We start from the raw sequence: 25,773 nt of genomic DNA on the forward strand, positions 1-25,773 counted from the left end.
AGGCAGTGCAGCTTGTCGGATCAGCCTGAGTCACCCTTGGGATTGGAAGGTGCTGTTGTTATCTACCTAATTAACAATATTTATAGAGTGTTTACTTTGTACCAGGTATTATTTTAGGCAATTTGTGAGCATCACTTGATTCAATAGTCAAAACATTGTGAAGAAGGTATTTTGCTATCCCAGTTTTGCAGAGATTGTAACAAACACATGAAGTTTAAATAGTTCCATTGTCACCCACCTATAAACAGAACCCAGGTTTTCTACCCAGGCAGTCTGGCATAAGAATTCATGTTTTCACCTCTATTTTGACATGCTAAATCACTTCCATTAACCCTAATACTATAGGTTTGGAGAATTATATTTTCTGACTAGCCAATTCTAGCTTTGGCTCCTAGCGCTAAAGTACTATTATCTCTCCAGCTAAATACTTTTTAAATTTTATGATAGTCACTGTCAGGAGTAATATTGATCATTAACCACTTTCATTCATCTTGTAACTATATGGTAGTCACATTACATATAAGGAGTGCTAAGAAAAAGGAAAAGAAAGTTTCACCCTCAAAGTGCTGAGAGTTGAATGCCCAGACAGAGCTAGATTTGCAATCTGCATTCTGGAGGAGACGTTGGTTACTAGGTGTTTATCTTAGTGTTCACTGTTTGGGAAACAAAGCCAATGTAAACAATGTTGTTTGCTATTACTTAGTTGCAACAGACCTAAGTGAAGACATTGCTGAGATGGGAGGTATATAAGGGAATTTTAATGCACTGGGTCTTGAAAGCCAACTTGTAGTCTCTGTTTCTCTGTTTACCTGTGTCTCCCATTGTTGAGGAGTCAGAATTTTCTTATTTCGTGGAAGAATGACTCACAAAACAGAGTGTACAGTTGTTTGTTGTAATTGAAAGATTTGGGGTGGGGGCAGTCCTACCATGTGGCTCTGGGTGGCATGGACTTTGCTATGTAGACTAGGCTGGCTTTGATCTCAAAAATCCACTTTCCTCTTGTTCCTGCATGCTGGGAACAGGAAGATTTCATAACAACAACTCTATGTTTGAGTTAAAATCTGTGGCCAATATGAAATCAAAGATAGTTCCTCTTGATTTTTTATATAAAGAGTTTATCCATAAACAACTTGCAAACCACATACTACGGTTCCCGGTGATCCAGCTGGTCTTTGTTCAAATGAGTCTATTCCGTAGTGTTTTCTGTCTGCGTCAGCCTTAGCATACATCTTCCTTTTCTTCTTAAAATCTCATAGATACTGAGCACTTCATTGGGTTGTCCTCTTCTTTCCTATCTCAGAGTGGGCAGTGGTTGCCAGAAAGCTTGCCTCTCTTTCATGGGTTACTCTGTGCAGTAGAACCTTCACCTTCAAAATACTTTTGACCTTGAAGGCACAATACCAGTGAGTTTCACTGAACTTAGCACTGTCTTGAGTTGGAGTGTATCTGGATTTCTCATATCCTCACTGCACACAGTAAGTGTTTGTATCAAATGAACATATCGACCTGGTTTTAGCCTGCTGCCACAGGACTCTTCAACTTCCATAGTTATTGAAAGACTAACACTCTGAGACTTACTTTTCATGGATGGATTTCAGTTAAATCTGTGTGTGTTTCTCCCTTCATAAAAAATAATCAGTGGAAACAACCAACAAATCCAAACTATGTATTAAACATAAGTGCTTTAAAACAAAGTCCTTAGAGATTCTATAGTGGACTAACAGAAATAGAGACATGACGACTAACCAATCCATAGGGACAACCTATGCTGAATTAACTTTGCTGAAAAATACTCACTATGCCTCCATTAACCCCATCAAATGCAAAGACAGAGCGCTGATGCAGCCTGCAAGCCTATCTGTTGCCTTTCATCTTCTGTGTTCTAGCCAGGATTATCTGAAAGCCACTTAAGGTGTTTAACAAGGAAGCACTGCCTTATCACTCACATTGAACAGTAGCAATACTGTGACAGGATCAAAACTACTTCAAAGCTTCATGGAGGAGCTGTTTCCAGGACATGTAGTGATTGATTTGAACTAACATGATGAGAAAGATACCACTTCTTAGAGATGACAGAGTGGTTTTGAAGCTTCGTGAATTATGATGCAGTCCCCTGTCAAGGATGGCTAAGAGCCTGCACACAAGAACTTACAGCATCACCGTTGGGAATACATCATCCAATTGTTTTTTGAGTAGCTGTTTGGCAACAGGACATGACACTATCTATTCATATACAAAGAAACGAAGTGCTTATTGTGTGTGTACTCTGCTTGTTAGCCAGACCATGTCACCTCTAACAGAATATTACTGAGGGCTGAGTGGGATTTAATTTCATTTCCGTATACCTAGATTGGCCATAGCTCTTCATTATGTTTAAAATGATTAATGGCTACCAGCAAGGCTTAGTGAAAAGATGACAACGACAACTGCTGAATATCATTATGGACTCGAAATGGCAGCAATACAGTTTCATTGTTGCTGCCTGTAAAACAAATTCCCCAGCCCCTGTTCTCCAAGTCTGTGCCTGTACATCCTTATGTAACTACTTCATTGATATCTCCTTCTTCTTTACCTCCTGATACAAGAGAGATTTCCATGTTAGATCTTCGGGGTCCAGAAAACCTGCTTGGCCAGGATTCAGTTTAAGGTTTCCTTTGCCCACTCTGATGTCTATTGAGCACAGGATATTTGCCTCTTAAAAAAATACCATTTTTCACATGAGATTGGCTTCTACTTCCCCACTTAGCCTCATTCATAAATGTGGACTCCTCCATTTCCTTTCCCCAGCCTAAGAGTTTAGACAATAGAGTCACGACATTTTTATTGCTCCGTGAAGACATTACATCTATAAAGATAATGAGCTATTTAATTCTGATAAAGTGCCCCAGTCGACCCTGAAACAAGAGTACAAGAAGTTGTAGTTGTTGGCCAAAATGCAAGCTCTACATAATGCAAAGAAGGTAGAGGCATAAAACAGAGAAAGTAAGGAAGCAGTAGAGCATGTAGCCCAGTTACCCATTCCAGGCCAGGCTGAATCCATCCGTATTGCTCAACATATGGTCCAGCAGCAGCAGCAGCAGCAGCAGCAGCAGCAGCAGCAGCAGCAGCAGCAGCCACTTCTAAGAGCTTGTTACATACTTGGGCCTAATTACCATCAAGTTCTTCTTAATATGATCCTAAGGAATTCCAATGCACTTCAGAATGGGAGCAGATAGTTGGGCCTCACAGTGCAGACTGTAGTCTCCGTTAGCAGGAGGCTAAATCAGGAACTCTCCACATCCATGGACTACTCAGGCTGTAGAGTAAGTTTGAGGTCAGAGTGATCCACTTAGGAACACTGTGACTCAAAAAGTAGAAACAGGGATAGGGATATAGTCAGTGGTAGAATCCTTGCTTAGCATGCTCATGGCACTGGATTTAATCTTCAATACCACGTATACATGGAGCATTTACATGAAAAACCTTTAGTTGTTTTTCTAATTTAATCCCCATAGTTCACATGGCTGACTTAATTACTCACTTTTCATAAGTGATAGCTCTTAGCATTAGTAAGATTATTTACTCCAACCCAAAGGCTAACCCCTTTGCTGTATACTGTCCCCAGGGGCATAATCTGCATAACAGTGGTGACAGCCTAACACATTGGTCTCTGTTAACCTAGGGAAGATTTCCCAGCTGGGTGGCTACCAACTGTTGGAAAAGGAAGTCTTAGCTGTCATTCATATAGAGAGGTGTAGTCAGAAAGATATGGTGTCATTATTTTTAGTCACACTTTGAACCAAGTGCTATTAAATTATTTAATTTACAACCCAAAATAGTCACATGATTTGAATGTTTAAACAAACCCTTAGTAAAATTCAGCCTCAGTGTTGAAATTTTGCCATGATGGCAAGTGTTCAAAAAGTGTCACTCAATACAAAAGCAAGTCCAGAGGTGGAAGTGAAAAAAAAAGAAAGAAAAAAGAATTAATGCCAATAGCTCTTTGAAATTATTTTATAGTATTTTAGTTTGGAAATACTCATTTTCATGTTAAATTTCTAATTTAAAAAGTTTTTATATACTATGTTTGTATTTCTGGGTCTGAGATACCTCACTCAGCATGATCTTTTCTTGTTCCATCTATTTGCCTGCAAATTTCATGATTTCCTTTTTTTTTTTTTTTTTTAATAGCTGAATAGTATTCCATTGTGTAAATACAGCACGATTTCTTTATCTATTCTTAGGTCTTTCGACATCTAGGTTGTTTGCATATTCTGGCTATTATGAATAAAGCTGCTATGAACATAGTTTAGCAAATGTTCTTGTTGTACAGTGGAGCATCTTTTGGGTTCATGCCCAGGAGTGGTATAGCTGTAGCTTGAAGTAGCACTATTCTCAATTTTCTGAGTAAATGCCAGATTGATTTACAAAGTGGTTATACTAGTTTGCACTCCCACCAGCAATGGAGGAATGTTCCTTTTTCTCCACATCCTTGCCAGCATGTGCTGTCACCTGAGTTTTTGATCTTAGCCTATTTGAAGACATGCACGGTATATACTCACTTATAAGTGGATATTAGCCCAATATAGATATCCTCTGAGCAACTCCACCCAGCAGGGGATCGGGACAGATATTGGGACTCTCAGCTGGACTCTGTGAGTTGTACAGAAGAGTTGGGGCATAGAAGGATAGAGTGGGGTGGCGGATTGTTAGGAGCTACACAAGGAGACTACCAAGGTTGGTGTGTCTGTACCCAGGGGGCCCTGCACAAACTGATGCACCAACCAAAACCAAGGACATTGCAGAGAACCTAGACCCCCTGTTCAGGTGTAGCCTACAAACAGCTCATTCTCCACATGGAAAAGTGGGTGGGTGCAAGGGACTGTCTCTGACATGAACTCTGATTGCCTGTGATTTGATCACTGCCCCTTGACAGAGAGGCCTGATGGGAACACATAGGAAGGGATGCAGGCTATCCAGAGGAGACCTGACAGGCTGTGGTCAGAAGGTGGAGGAGGGGCCCCACTTGTCTGAGGTTTAGAGAAGGGGAATAGGATAGAAGATGGAGGGAGGGTGGAAACAGGAAGATAAGAGTGAGGTGAATGCAATTGGGTAGTAATGTGAATAAATTATAGTGTTAAAAAGTTTTTTTTTATTAATTTATTCTTGTTACATCTCAATGTTTATCCCATCCCTTGTATCCTCCCATTCCTCCCCCCCCCCCTTTTCCCATTATTCCCCTCCCCTATGACTGTTCCTGAGGGGGATTACCTCCCCCTGTATATTCTCATAGGGTATCAAGAGGAAGGACAGCAAGTAGCCAAAAAGTTTTTATAAACCACAGATTTTAAAAGTAGCTTAGTTTTTATGATTATAACTCATATACCTTCAACAATGGCCAAGTACGAAATAGTGGAGATTAATGCTTCCTTCAGCAAATCATTGGGTGATATATAAGACATGCCACTATCCAACAGTCTCCAACTTTAACAAGGCACTGAAAACAAACACTTGGCAACCTGGCCAAATGTGCCAGTTGACAGAAATTAATCACCACACTGGCCTGATGTGACAGTTTTTGTGTAGAAAAGTCAAGTTGACTGAGTGTGAGCTTGCAGAACTCTTGATTGTCACAAGACTGTTCACCCAGAAAGGAAATTTTTGTGTACCTGTAATGCATCAGGTTTCCATGGGAAGATATCTTAAAATGACAGGAATAGACTTCCAAAGAAGAGGTAAACATAAGGATTCTTTTCACTAAAATAAAATTTTCCAACTTCCTAAAATTTCAGAAAAGATAAAGACTAATTAGAAGCTGACTGAAGAACTCAGTTTTTCTCTCCAAAATGAGAACAGAGGGGGAAATAGGGGAGGGAGTGAAAGAAATTATAAATAAAACAAAGGGGTTTGAAAACAGCCATGTGAAAACCTGCTATTTTATAAGCTTATTAGAATAAAGATTGGGATGGCCATATTCTTCATGGGAGGATAATGTGCCTTCCATATGCTATAAGTTAGCAAACAGAAATCCCAGTGTCACACACAGGATAATTCCCTTCAAGTTGTTTATTGGTCAGGTATCGGTATTGCTTATAGACCTCTAATATAATTCAGGCTTTTGCTGTTGCTTTTTACTGCCAACCAGACTTGGTGGTAAGACCTTCTAGCTCAGTAGTTCTCAACATGTGGGTCGGGATCCCTCTGGGGATTGAAGAACCTTTTCACTGGGGTTACCTAAAACCATCTGAAAGGATTGATAGTTGTTATGATTCATAACAGTAGCAGAATTATAGTTAGGAAGGAGCCAAAAAAATAATTTTGTGACTGGGGTTCATCACAACATGTGGAGTTGTACTAAAGGATCACAGCTTTAGGAAGGTTGAGAAAGACTGCTTTAGATGAATCTGGTGCTGACCTAGAAGTGTCTTGCCTGTCGGGTAGTTTACAAAGTTTAGGAAGGTATTATGCAGTTGTTGTGAGAAAAAGTCATAAGTAGTTTTATTTAGTCATGAACCTTGCATATAATAATAATAACAAGCAGCCTGGCTAGATAAAGCCATACTCCTATGAATGATGTAGGGCTAACCAACCACCTTCTGATTGAGTATAAGGACTGCTACACACTAGGAAATGCATGGCTGGTACGTAAATTGGCCAAAACCTCATAACTGTGGAGATCATAATAGGTCCTAGGGGAGAGCCTAATATTTTTCTAAATGGATCTAGTATCAATCCGCCTTCCAAATACTTAGCTTTACACTCATAGATTAGTGAAGCAGTCAGACTTCATCATAGAAACTTCTCTTTGTAGTGGATTACAGTGAAACAGAGACTCATAGTCAAAAGATCAAAGTGTAAATAATGATTATGGAGAGCTCAGCCCTAAATATAAAGTCTGCCCCATACATGTGCACTTGCACGTATGCAAGCACAGGCATATACAGACACACAGACACAGACACAGACACACACACACACACACACACACACACACACACAAGGTTAGGAGCATTGTGGAAAAATTTGAAATACAATGAGAGCCTAAGAATGAGGAGGACATCTGGGATTTCATGACTTTTAGATATTACAGAATGGATGGACTCATGGAATTGTTCAAGATTGGGCCAATCAACATTTCATCCTGAAAGAGTAAAAGGCTGATGATGGTCACCCTTTTCCCCCTGGTTTCTGGGAGCAGTGACATCACTGTCCTCAGTGCATCAGCAGTATAATCATTGAAAAGTTGTCCATGCTCCAATAAATAACTTCCCACCTATACTAATGGAGGGAGCCTTTTAAAACTTAATGGGTAGATCATAAACATAAAAAAGGTATGGTAATAGAACGGAGTGTCCTGGGAAATATACATAGTCATGTAGTCATGTCTAGTCATAAAGTCAGTTTAAATGCACAAGAAATACCAGGTAATAGCCAAGGATGTAGTTTTAAGAAGGAAAATTTGAAGATAGTAATCATATTTTAATGGCAAGGGAGGCCGTGAATTGATAAGGTGTTATTGTTGGGAAATTCTAAAGGGCTTGCAGCTTGCCATTATAGATTTTCAAGGGTCTTTTCAAGTAATGGCTGACTGCTTTGTGTAGACAAGAAGAAAAAATGATGATTGAGAATCTCTTTTATATGGGATTTCCATTATATTTCCTTATAGCTATTGCTACAGTGGTGATTTTTCTACATGTGTGTTTCATTGGCAAACCCATGCACATGAGTGAAGTGTACAAGAAACAGCTATATTCACAAAAGTAAAAATTTGAAGACAATATAAGGGAGTAAATAAAACAATTGAGATAAGATTACATATCAGAATGTCTTGCACATGTTTACATTCAGAAAACTGATTTGTTCTTATGTGTCAATTCATTTTGTTTCTGACTTACTTATAATAAATATTTCACTTTCTGTCTAGTTATAAATTTTATTTCAATGTCCGCTTAGTATTCTAGCACACATGTTTCATCATCTGTTTTTCCTCTCTTAAGATAAAGTAGGGTGGCTGGGCATGGTGGCACATGTCTTTAATCCCAGGACTTGGGAGGCAGAGGCAGGTGGATCGCTGTGAGGCCAGCCTGGTCTACAAAGTGAGTCTTGGACAGCCAAGGCTACACAGAGAAACCCTGTCTCGAAAAACCAAAAAAAAAAAAAAAAAAAAAAAGGATAGAGTAGGCAATAGAATTTAGTACATTTTAAATTCTCTTATATGTTCACTAGTATTTTATACTTTAATAACAGTATTACAAATAGTTGAATTTCCTCCATTGTATCCTTTGATCCCTTCCTATACCCCCAGTTTTCTGTGTCATCTTCCAGAAATGGCCATTGTAATGGATTTGGTACTCATAGTCACACATTTTTTTCATAGTTTAGTTCGATATACTTATATACATATTTTATGCCCTTTTAAAGACTTCTGTGCAAATGACACCTCTGCAAATCCTTACCCATAATCTAAATTTCTAGTAATTACTATGGGGACTCCATTTTGGATGTCGAAAAGTTTTCCAATGAAACCATTGGAATAGAGAATTTTTTTTCTTTTGTTGCTCATTGTTTCAGTGAATTCTATGGACTGGCAAGTTTGCTTGAGTTGTATAACCCAGTGCCCCAAGCATAGCAGGCAAGTAATGAGCTGCTGGGCTGTCCCAGCCTCTCTACTGAAAACACAGCACATTGCTCTATTTTGTTTGCTAAAGTTTTATTATATATTTTAATATACGTTTATGAGAAAATTAATCTACAATTTTATTTTTTTGTAATTTTATTGAGTCTTGGTACCATGGTAATATTGATCTTATAGAATGAAGTAAATATTACTAATTCTTTGGTTTCCTCATAGAGTTCTTATACATTATTGTTGTTTTTTTCTCTCAGTGTTTGGTAAAGTCTGTCAGAGCTATCTGCCATGGATTTTTCTTTGTGGCTAGATTTAATCTCCCTCTCTCCCTCCCTCTCTCTCTCTCTCTCTCTCTCTCTCTCTCTCTCTCTCTCTCTCCCCCCCTCTCTAGTGTAATAGTCTAAATGCCTGTTTTTAACACTTTCCCATTTCAAGCTACACAGAGAAACCCTGTCTCTAAAAACCAAAAAGAAAAAGAAAAGTTTTCTTGTTTAAGTTTTTCAAGTGTTTGTCCATTTTATCTAAATTGTCAAACTCTGGGGCATATATTGTCAGATCTTTCAGTATTTGTTAGATATTAGAAATGAGTTCATTTATTTCCAGTATTTATATACTTGGCCCACCATATCTACTGGTTCTGTATATACAAACTCAATCAGCCCTGATTTCTCTGAGGGAACAAAAATGCGAAAAAAAAAATCCAGGAAAATTTCAAAAAGAACTATGTGGATTTGCCACCTCACAAGTGCTGCACTGAATCCATGTGAATGAAGGGAAATGACGTTAGTCCTGCCGGGCCGGTCATGCTCACAGCCTCACAGCCTCTCAAGAGCTCACCAAGTGGCCACTGTTTAGCTTGCATCTTGTGGGTACACTTTTAAAATTTTTACTCAGACAATTTTCTTGTCAGTATTCCTAAAGCAATACAATGTAAAAATAACTGGGGAAGCATTGAGGTTGTATTCAACATTATAAATAATATAGAGATGAGTTAAAGCACGCAATGGTAGTGGACAGAGTAAATGCAAGTACTGTGTCAACCGAAGATAGACTAAGAAGCTCTGGGATTTGGGTTCACATTTTCCCACACGGTCACTGGGATAAATCCTTTGGAAACATCACAGGATGACTAATTTGTGTCCTCTTCTTTTTGGAACCAATCTGCTTAAAGGTTTATTAACTTTATATTAATTTTCTCAAAGGAGTAGCTAGTGATTTCATTCTTTATATCTGTTTATTATATTAATTTTCATATTGACCAGTGTTCTTTCTTTTCCTCTTCTCATTTAGGATCTAATTTTGTCTCCTATTTTCTAGTCTCTAAAATAATTGATCCAAGCTCTTCTCAATTTGCGCTTACAAACATCTCCCAATTTACGCTTTAGAAAGATCCTTCTACATTTTTTTGTTTGTTGTTTGTTCATGTCTAAGAAATTTAAAAGTTTTTCTTGCCTCAATAGTTTGCTTGAACATGTATTATTTAATCCCAACTAGCAAGAGATTTTTCAGATCTTTTAGTTACTTGGATTCTGATAATTTTATCATGTCTGTAAAGCATAATTTTTATTATTTCTCTTGTTAAGTTTATTGCCATATAAAACGGTCTTAGTAGATTTCATTTGAATTTAAAAAGGAAATACAGTGCTTGGCTTGAAGAGAAAGGCTCAGTGGTTAAGGGCACTTACTGCTATTGTATAGGACCAGGGTAGAATTCCTAGCACCAACATGAGGCCTCACAACACTACGTAACTCCCACTCGCATGGATCCAACTCCTTCTGTAGCCTCTTAGGGCATGAAACATGCATGTGGTGCACATATATGCAGGCAAAACACTCATATACCTAAAAGTAAGTTAAAATAAAAATAAAATACTCATGTATTTTCATACATAAAATAAAATAAAAGTAAGTGAATTGAAAATAGTATGCGATATGCTCCCATACAGCAGATTCTCTTTGGATGTCAAGTTTTGGTTATGTCCTATCTTTACTAGTTTTCTGTATACTTACTCTGCCAGTTTTTTGACTCTGTGTTTTAATCTTAGTATAATTATGGAACTGTCAGTTTCTTGTCAAGACTCTAAGATTTTATTTCATGTATTTTGTATCTCTATTGTTAGACATACACTTACCTCATTTTGTACTTTACTACTTTATTATTATGAAGCAATTCTCTTTATTTGTTAATATTTTTTCTAAAATCTGCTTTCCTGATGGTATGGCTTTCATGCTATAGCATAACTTTTTTAGTAGATGAACTAAAGGTTAGCTTGTTGTGATATTAACAAAAATGGCAATTAGTGAGATCAGCATAAAATATCATATGTATTCTTTTCCTTTATTACTAATCATCATTAGTTTTATATAAGATGTATGAGTCATTGTTGAAATTTTCATTCATTTTTCACTTTTTGTTTATATTTAGCTTTGGGCATCATACAACTGGGTGTTGGTCTTTTTGTATGTGGGTATATGCACATGTGTGTGCATAGATGTTGCTTTGGGCATGATGTCATGTGTTGCCATGTGTATTTAACTTATCACAGTTAACCATCAGGAAACTTCCTGTACAGAATGTAAAACTTAAAGCCAGGGATGTTGCACATGGAAGGGGCTGGATTCAATCTCCAGCAATACAAGGAAGACACACAGGAAAGCCAAAGCAGACGGAAACTGACAGCAGCGGCCCTGTGAGCTTTCACTCCAGCCTGTTTGCTGCTGTGGTCATACATTTCTAGTCATTTGTATTGTTCTTATTTTTATTTAACCTATCTCATATTTTCAAGAGATTCATATGATGAACTCCATAGTCTCCTTTCTATCGATAGCTTTAGCTTCATTGTGAAATAGTTTTTGCGCTGGTAATGACGATTGTTTCTTATCTTAGTAACTCGGCGTACCACATAGGAGGAGTCACTTTAAGTAACTTTTGTTTTCTTCTCAGCTATGTAAGAACCAAATATTGGTTGAAATGTCCGAACGTCACCATTTTGACAAGGCATATTTCTATAACATGTCCTTAAAGAGAAAAACATGACTCACATGACAAAAATACACCCCGCCACATTTTTAGAGCTTTATGACTTTGTATTTCTTCTACTCCAAGCCAGCTCCTCTTAAGACACTTGCTGTTTCACGACTCAACAGCTTCAGGCTTTCGTCTCTAAAGGCCTCTCTCATCTGTAGTCCCTAGTTATTCTCTGAGCTCCCAGTTCTCCCAGTTATCTTCCCGTGTGTCCCTACTATAGCTCGGTAGCGGTTTAAACGCTTTCTTTCTCCTGCCTCTCCGTAGGACATTGATTCCTACTTTTATGAATCTTTGCTGACAGGACATTTGTTTGAATGTGTCACGGCCTGTGGTTACCCCCTCAGGGCACTGGCCAGCCTCCCACCTGTCCATCTTGCGCATCATTAGTGGATGGGGATGAAGTGCAGCTTGCTTTTCCGCAGGGCCGCTGCAGCCTGCCTGTCTGGGTGTGAATCTTGGCAAGTGTATGACCTGATTAAGGGGTTAAGAAGAGGAGCACATGAAATGAGGTGTACAAGGTGTTCATATAGTGCCGCATCCAAGATTAGAGCCCCATAAACGTTATCATACATGAACAACGTTTACAATGGGAAATGGAACATGGTCCGTTTCCTGATCCTATCAACTTGCTGGTACTTAAAAATTCATTCTCCACTATCCATGTATACCCAAACAACTGATGCATTTCTTAGAAGAAGTTTGTATCACTAAATATATTAAATATTAGTAGATTGTTCGTACTGGAGAGAGCCCTTATAGATGGATTACTTTGAATAATTTGCTGTAGTGTAATTTCGAGGCAAATATCTTGGGTTAGAAACACAAGATATTCTCTAGTTGTCTTATTTTTGCAGATTATGCTGATCTGTAAATTAAAATTATAGCTTTAAATTTAATGTTTATGTGTATTGCTTACATATTTTATCTTGTAGTTGTTAGTATTTATTTAAAGTAAAACCTATTTTTTATTGGATTGTGTGTGTGTGTGTGTGTGTGTGTGTGTGTGTGTGTGTGTGTGTGTGTGTACAGATAGATGTATCTGTGCTGTGAACGGTGTCCGGAGCTTGGACTGGTTCTCACCCTCTAGCATGTGAATCTTGGAGATGGACCTTAGGGGGTAAGACATGATGGCAATCACTTTTAGCCACTGAGCCATGTCAAGTATCAACACAATTCTTCTTAACTATAAAATGACTGTAAATGTCACTTTCTCTACAACGTGACCTGTTGCTTGGTATTCGTGGTGGAAATTTGCATAAATATAGTGTGTTTCTGATAGAAAGTGATATAAGTTGTATGGGTTTTGAGCACTAAGAGGATTGATCCTTCATTCTGTATTAAATAACTGCTTAATTCCGATGTTTGCCAAAGCACCTGCTCTGGGATTGTACACTAACCTGAAGGCAAGGCCAGAAAGATGCCATTCACCTCAAAATAAACGTATGTTTTATTCCATGACCTGAGACAGGCAAAGCACCTTCACCTCACTCCATAAGAGGCAGATGGGTCTCTGCCCTCAGTGCACAGAACACATTATCCCCTTGACACCTGTTTCTTCTAATTAGGAAGACAACCCCTGAGGAACGGTTCTGCATTGCTCTAGGCAGATGAGTACCTGTTTCTTTCTCAGTCACCCTTTTTGTTTTGTATATTAGGAAGCTACCACCTACACTATATATAAGACATCTTCGGAGGGAAGAAGGATAGGTTTGGGAAATATTTCACATTAACTCACTTTCAGAGACGGCCACGTTTGTGTTTGCATTGAAACTATACACTCAAGTGCATTCAATTGCATAGTTCTGCTTATAAGGACAAATCAAAAAGCAAGAATGTGAAGACACAGACCATGAAAACCTAGAGAGGCAAGGGTAGGCGTGTGTCTGCAGGCCATGTCTTCATACCGACTTGTCAATACATTTTATCAGAATGGAGCCCTTCTCATTTGTTAAATGTGTTCCATGTGAGGGCTCTCAGCTATGCAAGTGGCCCCAGAGATGGTTTTCTCAGTAAAGGTGAGACAACTGTTTCTTTGGCCCTTTTAAAAGTGTGTGCATCCCTAGCCCAGAACAGATTCTAACCGGGATGATATGGTCTACCTAACTTTGCTTTAGAGTGTTATATAAGCATTGTTAGTTCAGTTAATGGATTCACGTATTCCCTAAGCCCAATGTGGCCAGTCTGGCCTTTCTCATATCCTAATGCCAGACTTAGTAGCTTGTTTTATAGGAGATGGTGTTTAATACTAGGTGCCTGAGAGCCAGAGGGCTGTCACTGTTTTAGGGATGAGCTCTTCAGTCTCTGTTCTGCTGGGGGGCTCTTTGGAATCAGCTCATGGATTGCTGGTATTCCCAATGCTATTTTGAACTGTGTCTCATTTCTGGAGGGTAAGCCTGTTTTCATTTCTTCTATAAGAGAGGTAAGGATCTTTCTAAAATTACAACCATTTTCTCTAGAACCATTCAGTGTTTACTTTGATAATTCATATTAACTGAGTAGCTATCTTAACCTGAAGTGCCTTAATTAACTGTCCTTTGAAATTCCTTGAAATTTTTCTTTTGTGTTTCTAATTCATAAAACTTCTCTTAATCTCTCATGATAACTGCAACTCCTGGGAATAAGGATTTAGAGTCCTTGGAGACAACAGATTTTATGGATTGTGATAATATTTTATGTTAATATATTGGTGTAAAATTTCCTTTTTTTTTTTTTTTTTTTTTTTAACGTAAGCCTGCTTACTTTATCTTTAGAGTAAGTATAGGACAGTCAAGGTAGTAAGAAAAAACCCCGTACCAATCAGAAAATAAGATTAAACAAACAGACTTAGAGCTCTATTTTTAAATACCATAATAAGTAAAATTTCCTAAGAAAGGTTGCAACTGAGTGCCTGGTCCCTCACAATGCCCATTGCTTTCTCTCTGTCCCATTTCTCTTTATGTCCAATCAGGAAGGGATTACAGTGGCCTGAAATTAAGACTGCAGAGTCCTGCAGGGGCTGATAATTGGACAGGGAGTCCTGCTGCCCCTAAAACCTAAGGGGTCCTGTCCATGTGGGGCTACCAGCTGTGCCTAATGTTTACGTCTCAGAAGGGCAGAAGCCGTCATCCACAGCACACGGTTTTTATAGTTTGCCCTGGCAGAATCCTGCATACTTCTCTTTTGCACTAAGCTGTTTGAAGCCGAGCCAGGTAGAAGAGCAAAATGTTTGATGGCTGCCCTGACATCACTCTGAGCTGAGTAGAGACAACTATGTGTCCATTAAAATACAAGCAGATACATTGTAAACGTGACTGTTGGATGATGCTTACAATTAAGGGTCTCTTGGCATACTTTTGATAGATTCCACAAGTAAGCAATTTTTTTTCGAAGAAGAGAACTCTTCTTCGTGTTTTTGTTTTGTGTTCTATCAAATGTAAATCAAGGTTTGTGATAAGTCAGACATAGATGCAACAACACTGTGGGCATAAACTCGACTGAATGCACTGGGAATTCTTGAATTCAAGATTTTTAACTACATAAAAGCACCTTGCCCTGGAAAATTAGTCTATTCCTTTTCATGCTTAGCACTTCTCTTTTCTTTTCATTTCTCCCATGATAGTTTGATAGCTGTGTACTCTAGAACCTCAGTGTGTGTGTGTGTGTGTGTGTGTGTGTGTGTGTGTGTGTGTGTGTGTGTGTGTGTGTGTCGGGGGTGAGGGGGAACCAATATTTGATAACTCCACTATGCAATGTGTACTTCATAATCTGGCAACCCTTTTAATGCATTGAAATCTCTCAATAGTTAACTGCCTTTATATTCTAATGTGTATTTACTGAAATTCTGTGGTCATGGTTTCAAGGATATATCTCGAGTATTTCAAAATACAGATGCCAGAGAGACATATGGTGACACTAAAAGTTAATGTCATTGCAAGATTCTAATAGTGACAAAATGATAGAATTATGGTCTCCTAAACCTTGCAGTGAAGGTCATGGCAATGTCTGCACTGCTCAAAGGGCTGTGGCTGCCTGTGCAGTCTCATTCTGGCCCAGATTAATTTTACATGAGGACAGTATAAAAGTGTCAAACTAAATATATATTGTTTCTATAAAAAGTCACTGGTCTTTCCTTAAGCTCAGTATATAATCTTGCAATATTATCTGTTAAATAATACATCGAGGAGACTAATTTTTAAGAATCCCATAGAATGACATGTAGAGAGCATGTCTAAATTAAATGTTGAAGAATTAAAATCAAAGTTCAAAAGTAAATGAATTGGAAACAAAATAGGCTGTTCATCTTCTAGTCCCAAGAGTCTTGAGATCATGGCTTGCTGCCCTGTTTCATTGGTGCCTGTGCAGTCTCCATTTTCCCTGAAGTTATCCCTGCTTTTTCTGTACATGCTAAGAATGGATCAAAATCTCCAGAACATCTCCTGTACATAGATACCTAGGGGTCTGCTTTTAATTTGGTGAGTCATGGTATGTAGTCTTGCAGCCAGAGTCAGTGTTTTGTTTTGTTTTTCCGTGTTGTGAATGCAAGTGAAGCAAAGTTAATTTTTATGAGGAACCGGAACTTTACAACTGAAGTTTCCAAGGCCAACTGTTAGGTAAAGGAGATGGGATTGAGTATAAAAGAATTGTTAAGAGTACTCAGAGCTGGAGAAACAGTTCAGCAGGCAAAGTAAGTGCCTTCCCCATTGCCTGCCTCTAACTCTGTAACACCAGTGTGGGAAGAGTGGAGAAGAGATGAGCAGATGTTTGGAACTTTAGCTAGTGACTTAGCCAAATCAAGGAGCTCCAGCTTTACTAAGAGCCCTTTTCTTTAAAAAAAAATTAAGGTAAAGACCATGTCCCCTGGAGGGGGAGACCTGGTGGCACTCAGAGGAAGGACAGCAGGTTACGGAGAAGAGACTTGATACCCTATGAGCATATACCGAGGGAGGTAATCCCCCTCAGGAACAGTCATAGGGGAGGGGAATAAGGGGAAAAGGGGAGGGAGGGAAGAATGGGAGGACACAAGGGATGAGATAACCATTGAGATGTAACAAGAATAAATTAATAATAAAAAATAAAAAAAAAAAAAGAACACACCTGGCACTGACTTTTGGCATCTACCCACAAGTGCACACACAGGCACCAATACCTAATAAGCATGCTTGCATACACACATGCATATCTCACACACATATACACACACTCTGAGATTTAGAATGTAGATTAAGTGAAATGAGAGTAATGATAATTCATATGAATCAATAAATAAGTGAATGAGTGAGTGAGTGAGAGAGTGAGTGAGTGAATGAATAAACAGATTGACTTTGCCCTAATATTTCTCAATGCCAAGTGCTTGGATGTCAGTAGTGACTTATATGTTGATAGTGTCAGTACTACATATGAAAATTCAACATACATACCTTAATATAAAAAATGTAAATATATATATATGTGTGCGTGTGTGTGTGTGTGTGTACATCAACATAAAAATGACCACCCTGGAAAATGGCTTTTCTTTCTTGATATTGGGCTTTTGAACTCGTTATGGAGGGCAGCGGATAAACTAGCATGTGTGTACATGTGTGTGCAGCAAAGGAGGGGTGCACAGTGCTGCTGGCTGAAGCCAGGGCCTCACTCAAGCTAAGCACTTTATTACTGAGATCAAAAGTATTGCCATCCAACCCAAGCTTTAACTTTTAAGCAGTATTTCTCACCTTAATCCTCTGTTTGCTACTGTTTACAACTGGGATATAACTGTGTGTGTGAAACGTAAAATTGATGACTGGATGTGTTTGTCTGAAGAATTAGTTTCAATGGCTAGTATTTCTGAGTGCAGTGGTTTGTGCCTGTATTCTCAGATATTCAGTATGCTGAGGCAGGAGGATTGTGAGACTAGGAATTCTGGACTATATTGTAATATGACTATTGGATATTCACACTAGGTGCAGTTGAACTGAAGAAAACCATACTTTTAGATATTGTGTCCTTAAAACTAAGTGTAATAAAATCAACTAGGACTGGTTATGTAAAACTTGATTGAAAGGCATTTTGCCAAAGTAATCTCATTAATGTTTTTATTGGAAGCACACACACAAATCTGGTCTGATTTTCACACTTGCTAATGAGTAACTTACAGACTAAAGGAGTGTCTTTAGTAATCTAAGAGTGAGTTAATTAAAGGTCAAACTCAAAGGGAATTGCCTTAGCTGTCAAGATTTATTTTCTCTAGCTTGAAGTTGAGAAACACCAGGAAGAAACAGAGCGGGCATAGTTTAAAAAAAAAATGCTGAAGTTTTTCAGATTGTCCCTTGGAGATCCATCTTCTTAGAACACATTGGCAGGTGATGATCAGCTCCAGATCTGTTTCTTTACACACTACATGGTGGACACTGTAGAACTTTCCAGCACCACACAGTGGGTCATAGTAGACTGTAGATTACTGTGCTGACCCATCATTCTGATTTGGATTAAAAAAAAAAAAAACAGCAAAAAGCGAAGAGGAAATATGCTTTAGACTCAAATTCACCACATATGTCATTCTTGTTTCTTCTGGAGGTTAAAGAAGCAATGCCTTTTCATTTAAAAGTAGAATTTTAAAGAATGCAATTGGCATTTCCATGGTTACCAAATGACCAGCAGCCTTCACATGTTTTCATTGTGCATCAGCAAACTAACCGTTTGTGAGAAAACTCACTCTCTTCAGACATGCACTCTGAATTTAAGCACAGATGTCTTTATTACCTTCAGACAGAACTGTTATTTGTACAATATTTAATTGGCCAATTATCAAATAAGCGGTTTCCTTTAAGAAGCTAAGCAATGGAACATAAAGCATAAACTCAAATAGCAGAATGTCTCCCTTTCATTTCTATTTATTTTTCTTTAGAGGAGTGGTCAAGGAGAAATGTATTATTGAAATAGATAAGTCATAATTTAGCTAACAAATTTTATTTTGGATGTTTCTCTGTACTTCTTACATCCAATCAATTATATGACAACCAAAACACATTAGTAAGTCAGTATGAGGAAGTGTTTCCGCTTCAGGCCTCTGCTGTGTCCTCCCCAGCTGCATCCTCCCCAGATGCCACCCTACTGTTGATGCTGGGGGCTGACTTGGTATTAGTTCTGAGTCTTGCTTCCCTGTCAACTCTCTGTTCATAGTCTTTTGAGTTGGGAAAGCAACTCTAGTTATTTCAGCATAAAAATAAGGTAAGTAACTATTTCAGGAAATTCAGCAGGGCTTTTATTCCAGCCAATGTATTGATTGCCTTTACCCGTGAATTATCAGTGCACAACACTGCATCATGTCTCACATTTTACTGCACGTGGATTAGCTCTCTTAGAACCCTATCGCTTCCCAGACAAGCCAACACAGATCTCCCTGCTTCCTCTTCTCTGCTTCTCCAACTACTGTAACACTAACACTTTCTTCCTGGATGCATCAGCTTACAATTTTGATCTCTACTATTATTGCCTGCAGGTAAAGTCAAACAACCTACTAATAAGGCTTTGTAAGCATTTCTAATTTAATTTATTTGTTTAATCACTTTGCAGCCTGATCCCAGCCACCTCCCTCCTTTCTTCCCCATCCTACCCTCACGGTCTTCTCCCCACATAACCCCCTTTCCTTCTTCTCAGAGAAGGGGAGGCCCCCAAGGGATACCAACCCACCATTGCAAGCATTTTTATAATTTTCAAATGTGTCAACAAGTAGCAACTTCTCACACTCTGGGTCACAAGATCTATTTGTTTTATGGTGTCACTCAAAAGGAAAAAACAAGCAAGACATTATAGGCTACAGTTTGGTGCACCGTCAAAGAAAGTGGATTTATTTCTTGCTTCTTCAAACTACGTTAATTTTTCACATCAACTTGTATCTTATGTCAAAAGAAGTTATTCTTACTTTCAAGTATCCTGAATGGAGATGGTTGGCTTATATTTTAATTCTAATAGACTTGAAAACTAAGATGCCACCAGTGACTTCAGGAACTTATAATACTTCTGACTGTGTTGCTCCTGCTACTGATTGGAATGTGGGTACTGTTGCCATGACATTCGTGTTTTTATAATGTGTTTCATAGCTATTGTTTGCTTTAGTGCATAACAAGAACATTGGTGATCAAGTAATTGATGTTTTCATCTAGGACCACATACATAAAATATTAAAACAGAAATAAATGTAAATGGCCCCAACTCTAATGCTGAAATATTTGGATTACACTGCATTTCCATCTCTTCTCTTAAAATTGAAGGTTGATAGGTGAATGTTTGCTTCTGTTTTACTTTATGAATTGTTTTTATTTATGTATTTATATGTATGGGTGTGCACATTTCTCTCTCTGTCTCTCTGCCTCTGTCTCTCTCTCTCTCTCTCTCTCTCTCTCTCTCTCTCTCTCTCTCTCTCTCTCTCTCTCTGTGTGTGTGTGTGTGTGTGTGTGTGTGTGTGTGTGTTGGTGTATGTATGCCATGGTGAAGAAGTGGGGATCAGAGGAAAACTTGTAGGAGTCAATTCTCTCCTTCTACCATGTGGGTCCTGGCTATTAAATCAGACTAGCAGGCTTGGTGGAAAGCATGTTATCCACTGAAGCATCTCCCCTGCCCAGGTGTGTGATTGCTTGGGTGTACCTGTGTATCAGATAGCAGAATCCATTCATTCACTGTCTTAGTGCTGGCCTCCTGAAACTAACACTGAAAGTTCGGGGGTGGGGTGGGGTGGGGAATCTATTCTGGGCATCAATGTGTTCAATCAGATGGTAACATGAGCAAAACTAAGTAGCATATAAAATAAGTTGTTTTTAAGAATTTAGTGTTCTTTAAAAAAAGACCAAACTCTTAGTGGCTTTTTTGGTTGCCTTCTAGTGGTCTGTAGTTGCTCTGGGAAACCTGAATACCACAGCATTGTAGCTTTCTAATTCCCTTGAGGCCTTTTCTCATAGGTTCTGTGTTCGATCTTTACTCCTCACATGCTAATACTTACAAATCTAAGCAGTTGGCCACTAAACCATGTTTAGATTGTAATGACCTGGTATCTGACCAATTATACAATGATACTTGTAATTTACTGTTCAATTAATTTTCTCTTTTCTCTCTCTTTATTAAAATCTAAATTTTACAAGAGCAGTAGTATTCTGTGGTCTTCAGAATTATATCACATGCATTTATAATATTACTTAGCACATTGTAACTGTCCAGTATGACACCATGGATTCATAAAAATGAAAGGGCTGTAGAAAATCAACTCTACTTCTCAGGATAACAATGATGCTATAGTCCTTGTCAAGTATGCACTAAGTGTCAGATGCTATCCTAACTACCTTGTAGGAATTGTTTAATTTGCTGCACACATTAGTTTACAGAATTGCTGCTTATGTCCCATTGCATACATAAGAATTCCTGACTTCAAAAGATAAAGGGCGACATTTCAAGTAATACTGATATGAAACAGCAGGGTCCTCAGGTTAATTCACAGTTTACACTGTCATCTGCAATTACATACAACTTAAAGGTATTTCTTTTTTCTCTAAGCCAAAAAGTCTTTCTAGTGGTGTAGATTAAAGAGAAGAAAAATAGGTATTTATTTAAGTAAAAAATAGTTTATTTCCTTTTTCTTTCTTTAATTTATTATTATTGTGATGATGTTGATGATGATGGTGGCGATGATGGTGGTGATGGTGATTGTTTTTTAAAGGAAGGGTTTACTGTATAGACCTGGCTGGCTACTGACCTGCAATTTCCTGTGTAGACCAGGCTGACTATACCTCCTGAATCTTGTGATTAAAATTGCCTGCTGTCACACCTGGCCTGAAAATTATTAAATTATATCTTTTTACATGTCCCATGAAAGCAATTTTATGATTTAAAAGAAAACCCTACAGCTTGGTACCCGCTGAGAGTCACCTTGATAGTTTCTGCTTGAGCACTGTCTGATGCAGAAACCTTCAGTGTTTTCTTGTCTCCGCGTTTTTGGCCGCCTCTTTTGCCCAGAGAATGAGTTAGGCAGTTAGGAAGGAGGGAGATGCTGCAGGGACCTGGTCACTCACGAGTCCAGGAAGGCAGTGCGTGCCTCAGAGAAGACAGAAAAGATGAGCCTGAGCAGTGACGTGACATGGAGCTTACCAAAGAGTTGAAGGTGGGATGAAAGCGAGAAAAGGACTAGAAAGAGGCTGCGGGAAAAAGCTTCTAGCTGGCACGACTGAAACAATGAATGAGCATCTAAGCAGAAGAGGATGCAGAAGGGTGTTTTCATCATGAGCTGTTCCTCAAATGCTGTCAAGTTTGCCTCCTGTGTAGGTGGAATAAAGACATTTTCTGACACGTGAAGTCTCAGAATGTGGCTTTCATGCTACCCTTGACAGGAAGTAAGCTTCTGAATGATCAGGTCTGCCAACATGAGGGCGGAGTCCACAAAACTAGTCATGACATCTGGGAAACAGGTGCTGTGGGAGCTCTGGCCACATCCAGATGGGAGCGGCTTCAAAGCTCCAGGAGCAATTGCTCGATTAAAAGAAATTTGATGAAAACTAAATATAGTTTCATACTTTAAGAAGGAATTTATCTAACAAAGAGGGAATTCGTCAATTGAATTAATGATTCACCTATGTAAACCTTGAAATTAAAATGTTACGTCTAGAGTAATCAAAAATTACATGAAAAAGAAAAGATAATCAAGGTTGAGATGAAAAAAGATTTACATAATATAAAATGCAAGTTTTTTTATTGAAAGTAAAGAAAGGGGGAAGAAGACAGTAGGATGTGGTGGTTGTGATGGGCAAAATAAAATGAGATGTTCATTTTAATTAGTGACAGAGCAAGAAATAATGACAGAAACAGAAACTCAATAAGCATCCTAAATCACTAAGAGATTTGGAAGCAAAGCAAAATAGGAGTACATTTGACTCTTAGTAACAAAAAGTTGTTTGTGTGTGTGTGTGTCTGTGTGTTTGTGAGTGTGTCTGTGTGTCTCTGGTGTATGTTGTGTTCATGTGCATGTACGTGTGTGGGATGGGAATGCAGTAGATATCTACTACATTAAATGAAACCTAATTAAGTTGTTTGAAATAAAAAAATACACGTAACCGCAATTTCTGAAAAACAGTACAATTTAAAACTAAGCAAAAGAGAAAGTTCTCACCTAAGGTAGAAACATAATTGCAATCAAATGTTAATTTTGAAGGGAGAGATGAAATAAGCATCATAATGCAGGCAAAGAGCATCAAGCTTGTGAGGATTTTTACTTAAACCATCCCCTGCTTCAGCAAGAAAGTTTCTTGTGTCTTCTGCTGAAGAACAGACAGCTGAGTCTTGGGAACTTAGGAAGGTGTCTGTGAAGAATCCCGGTATGGGTAGAACCAAGCGGGTACTAAAGAAGTGAAATCTGCAAAGGTCTTGTGCTTGGTTTTATGCAGCCGGCCCCATCCATGAATGGACTAAGGGTCTTACCACAGTAGGAAAATGGTGAAGGTTCACTGAACAATGGACCCTCTTGTGCCCATACCTTAGTGGATAGGAAGGCCATTGAAGGCGACTTGGGGAAGACAGAGAAAAGAGAGATCAGGGAACTGGAGGTCATCACTAAAGAAAAACAGAGCCAAGAGGAGGCGAAGGACGGATGTCTCAGTCAACGCTCCGCTGTGAGGACTGGAGTAGAACCTCCTTGATGGACAGCAAGGCTATGCAGTTCCCAGGTAGGGCCAGCATCCAGCAGCAGGGTGGTCCTGAAGCATCACAGTGTCGCCTAGTGTGGAGATGGGAAACACAACCAAGATGGGCACAGCCACACAGCATCTGCACTAGACTTGGTCACCCTGGATTTGGCTGGAAGCACCATCTCCTCCGCTTCCATTGTGCTGGGAATGTATTTCCCATGCAGCAGGCACTGCATTAATCAAAGCATGTGACTTCTGAAACATGGAAATAAATTAGTAGGGAAAATTGAATCTTTGTTATGCGATTTTGCTTAATGATTAGAGTGTGCTCTAAATAAACAGAAAAACAAATTGATTGCCAAAAAATCTTTTAATGCCTTTTTAATTCATAAGGGTTAAGCACATAAAAGTCAGGATATTAAAAGTTAAAGTTCTCATAGAAACATTAATTTGACAACAAATTATGCATATTAGGTGTGGGAGGCTTATATTTTATAGCATAAAAGCAACAGGAAATACTGCAGGAGGTGGTTTAATTAAATTACGTAAAATAACAAATTCAGGAGCAAGTCTTCAAGAGTGGTTTTAAAAAACATGTTTGCCACCCCCAAAGAAAGGTTGTAAGACTTAACTATAAAAAATAATGCATTTCAACTTTTAACAATCTAATATGAATTATTTTTGCATGAAATCAATTTTTATAGCATATGTTATATATTTTGATATTAATTTATAACCATCTCTTGCAGTTCAGATTTTATCCTATTAGACCCAAAAACACAAGCAACTGTCTACTTTCATGACAAAGTTAATAAAGATTTAAAGTTCAAAGAGTAAAAATAACGTGAGCTTAAAATGTTTTTTTCTGTAATGTAAATCATATATAGAAAATTTAGTTATGAAGATGCCTGCTAATGTACCATCTTTTCTGCATTTTACTCTGTGTATTACTTTGTATCTATTTGGTTTTGTGCATTATGTAAGTTTCAATCTAATCATGAAAAATACTATATGTGGATAATAGCAAAATAGAAGGGAAGGAGTTTGGGCATTGGTGGCTTTATTCTCCTTGCACGTGCTATCCTTAGTGATCTAGACTTCAGGCCTGGAAGGCTGTCTTCCCCAGAAAGCACCTGGCCGTCTCATCCACTTGATGCCATGTAGCTTCTTTCCCTCTGGAAGGGATATAGTGAGCAAGACTATCGCCCAACATGGTGACCCTGGGGAAAATGCCACTGCCCAGTCAGAACTAGAGACAGAAATAAAGGAAGCATGCAGGGCATGTAAGGAAGATACTGACAAGTCCCGCCTATTAGCTTAGATGTCATATTACAGCCATGATAGTTACCAGTGTAACCTTAATTATCAGTCAGTTCCAATTACTACTGAATGTGAAGGCTTTGTACAGATGTCCTGACCCTTTAGATTTAATATGTAAATATGTATTATTTTGGTGCAAAATTAACAAACACCATCTGAAGCCATTAGCCCCTAAGGGGAGCACATCAGAAGAAAACAAAGATAGATTAACATCTACTTAAAATTCTACTTTCTGATATATTTTTATCTCTCAGGACCGCAGCCCATAGAACAACAGAAGGCCATTCATGGGAGCGAAGTATGTGCATTCCTGAGCACTTGGCCTCCCAGCCACTCCTCAGCCCACCTCTTCAGAAAGGGCACAGTGGCCTGCACTTTTCACTGAACAAAGTCTATTCAGCCACATTCCATAGCAATGAACTCTTTGTAAGCCTCATGAGAAAAAAAAAATGCTTTGTCCATATACTTTCATCTTTGCCCTCGTTTTTTCCCCCCTGTTGTCAAACAAACAGAAGGGCACATGCAAACTGCCAACCCCACAGGATACACAAACACGCATTAGTGAATATTCAAAAGCATGGTGCTATTTCTACAGTTCAGGCGCATGACACTTAAACGGTCTCTTTTGTTTTATTTCCCCTTATTTAGGCACCACAAGGCCACATAAGGAGGGTGAGGTCCCTGGAGTGGACTACATTTTCATAACTGTTGAGGATTTTATGGAATTGGAGAAAAGTGGCGCCCTCCTAGAAAGTGGGACCTATGAAGGTAAGCACAGTACTTGGGTAAATGTAGTAGTTACAATGTCACGTAACTTATCTTCTTGACTTGATTGAAGAGCATCAGGATATGGGTCACAAGTACACTGCTGATTTGGGTCTGAGGGCTTTAATAGAATAATTTCAGAGGCTTGCGGAGACATATCTGGGCTAATTCTACTCTACTCTCACGTTGCTAAAGAAGTAAATATGCGTATATCAGCTTAGTGGCACCACCCTCTTATGGCTCCCTGAGGCTCTGCCGCTACCATCCAATAAAAAAAAGGTTTGGTGGCATCCCAAGGAGGTAGGGTAGAGTTCCAGGCTGTCACTGTTTATTTTGTTTTCTCATGTTACTGTAATTCAGAGGTCCTCCCTTACTTTCCTTGCAAAATCATGGAGGAAGGGAAAAAAGTGGAAGACGGAGGGAGGGAGGGT

At 38.7% G+C, this 25,773-nt stretch overlaps 1 protein-coding gene across 5 annotated transcripts in view; it reads left to right on the plus strand.

The window, feature by feature from the left end:
• Window positions 1–25,773, plus strand: part of Magi2 (membrane associated guanylate kinase, WW and PDZ domain containing 2) — a 1,455,764-nt gene that overhangs the window by 818,925 nt on the left and 611,066 nt on the right. For all 5 annotated transcript variants that reach the window (XM_051152089.1, XM_051152090.1, XM_051152091.1 and 2 more), the window contains exon 3: window positions 25,226–25,345. In XM_051152089.1, the coding sequence (XP_051008046.1) occupies window positions 25,226–25,345 (120 nt within the window). The remainder of the gene's footprint in view (window positions 1–25,225; window positions 25,346–25,773) is intronic.

Source organism: Acomys russatus, chromosome 10, assembly GCF_903995435.1.
Source record: "Acomys russatus chromosome 10, mAcoRus1.1, whole genome shotgun sequence".
Classification (NCBI taxonomy): domain Eukaryota; kingdom Metazoa; phylum Chordata; class Mammalia; order Rodentia; family Muridae; genus Acomys; species Acomys russatus.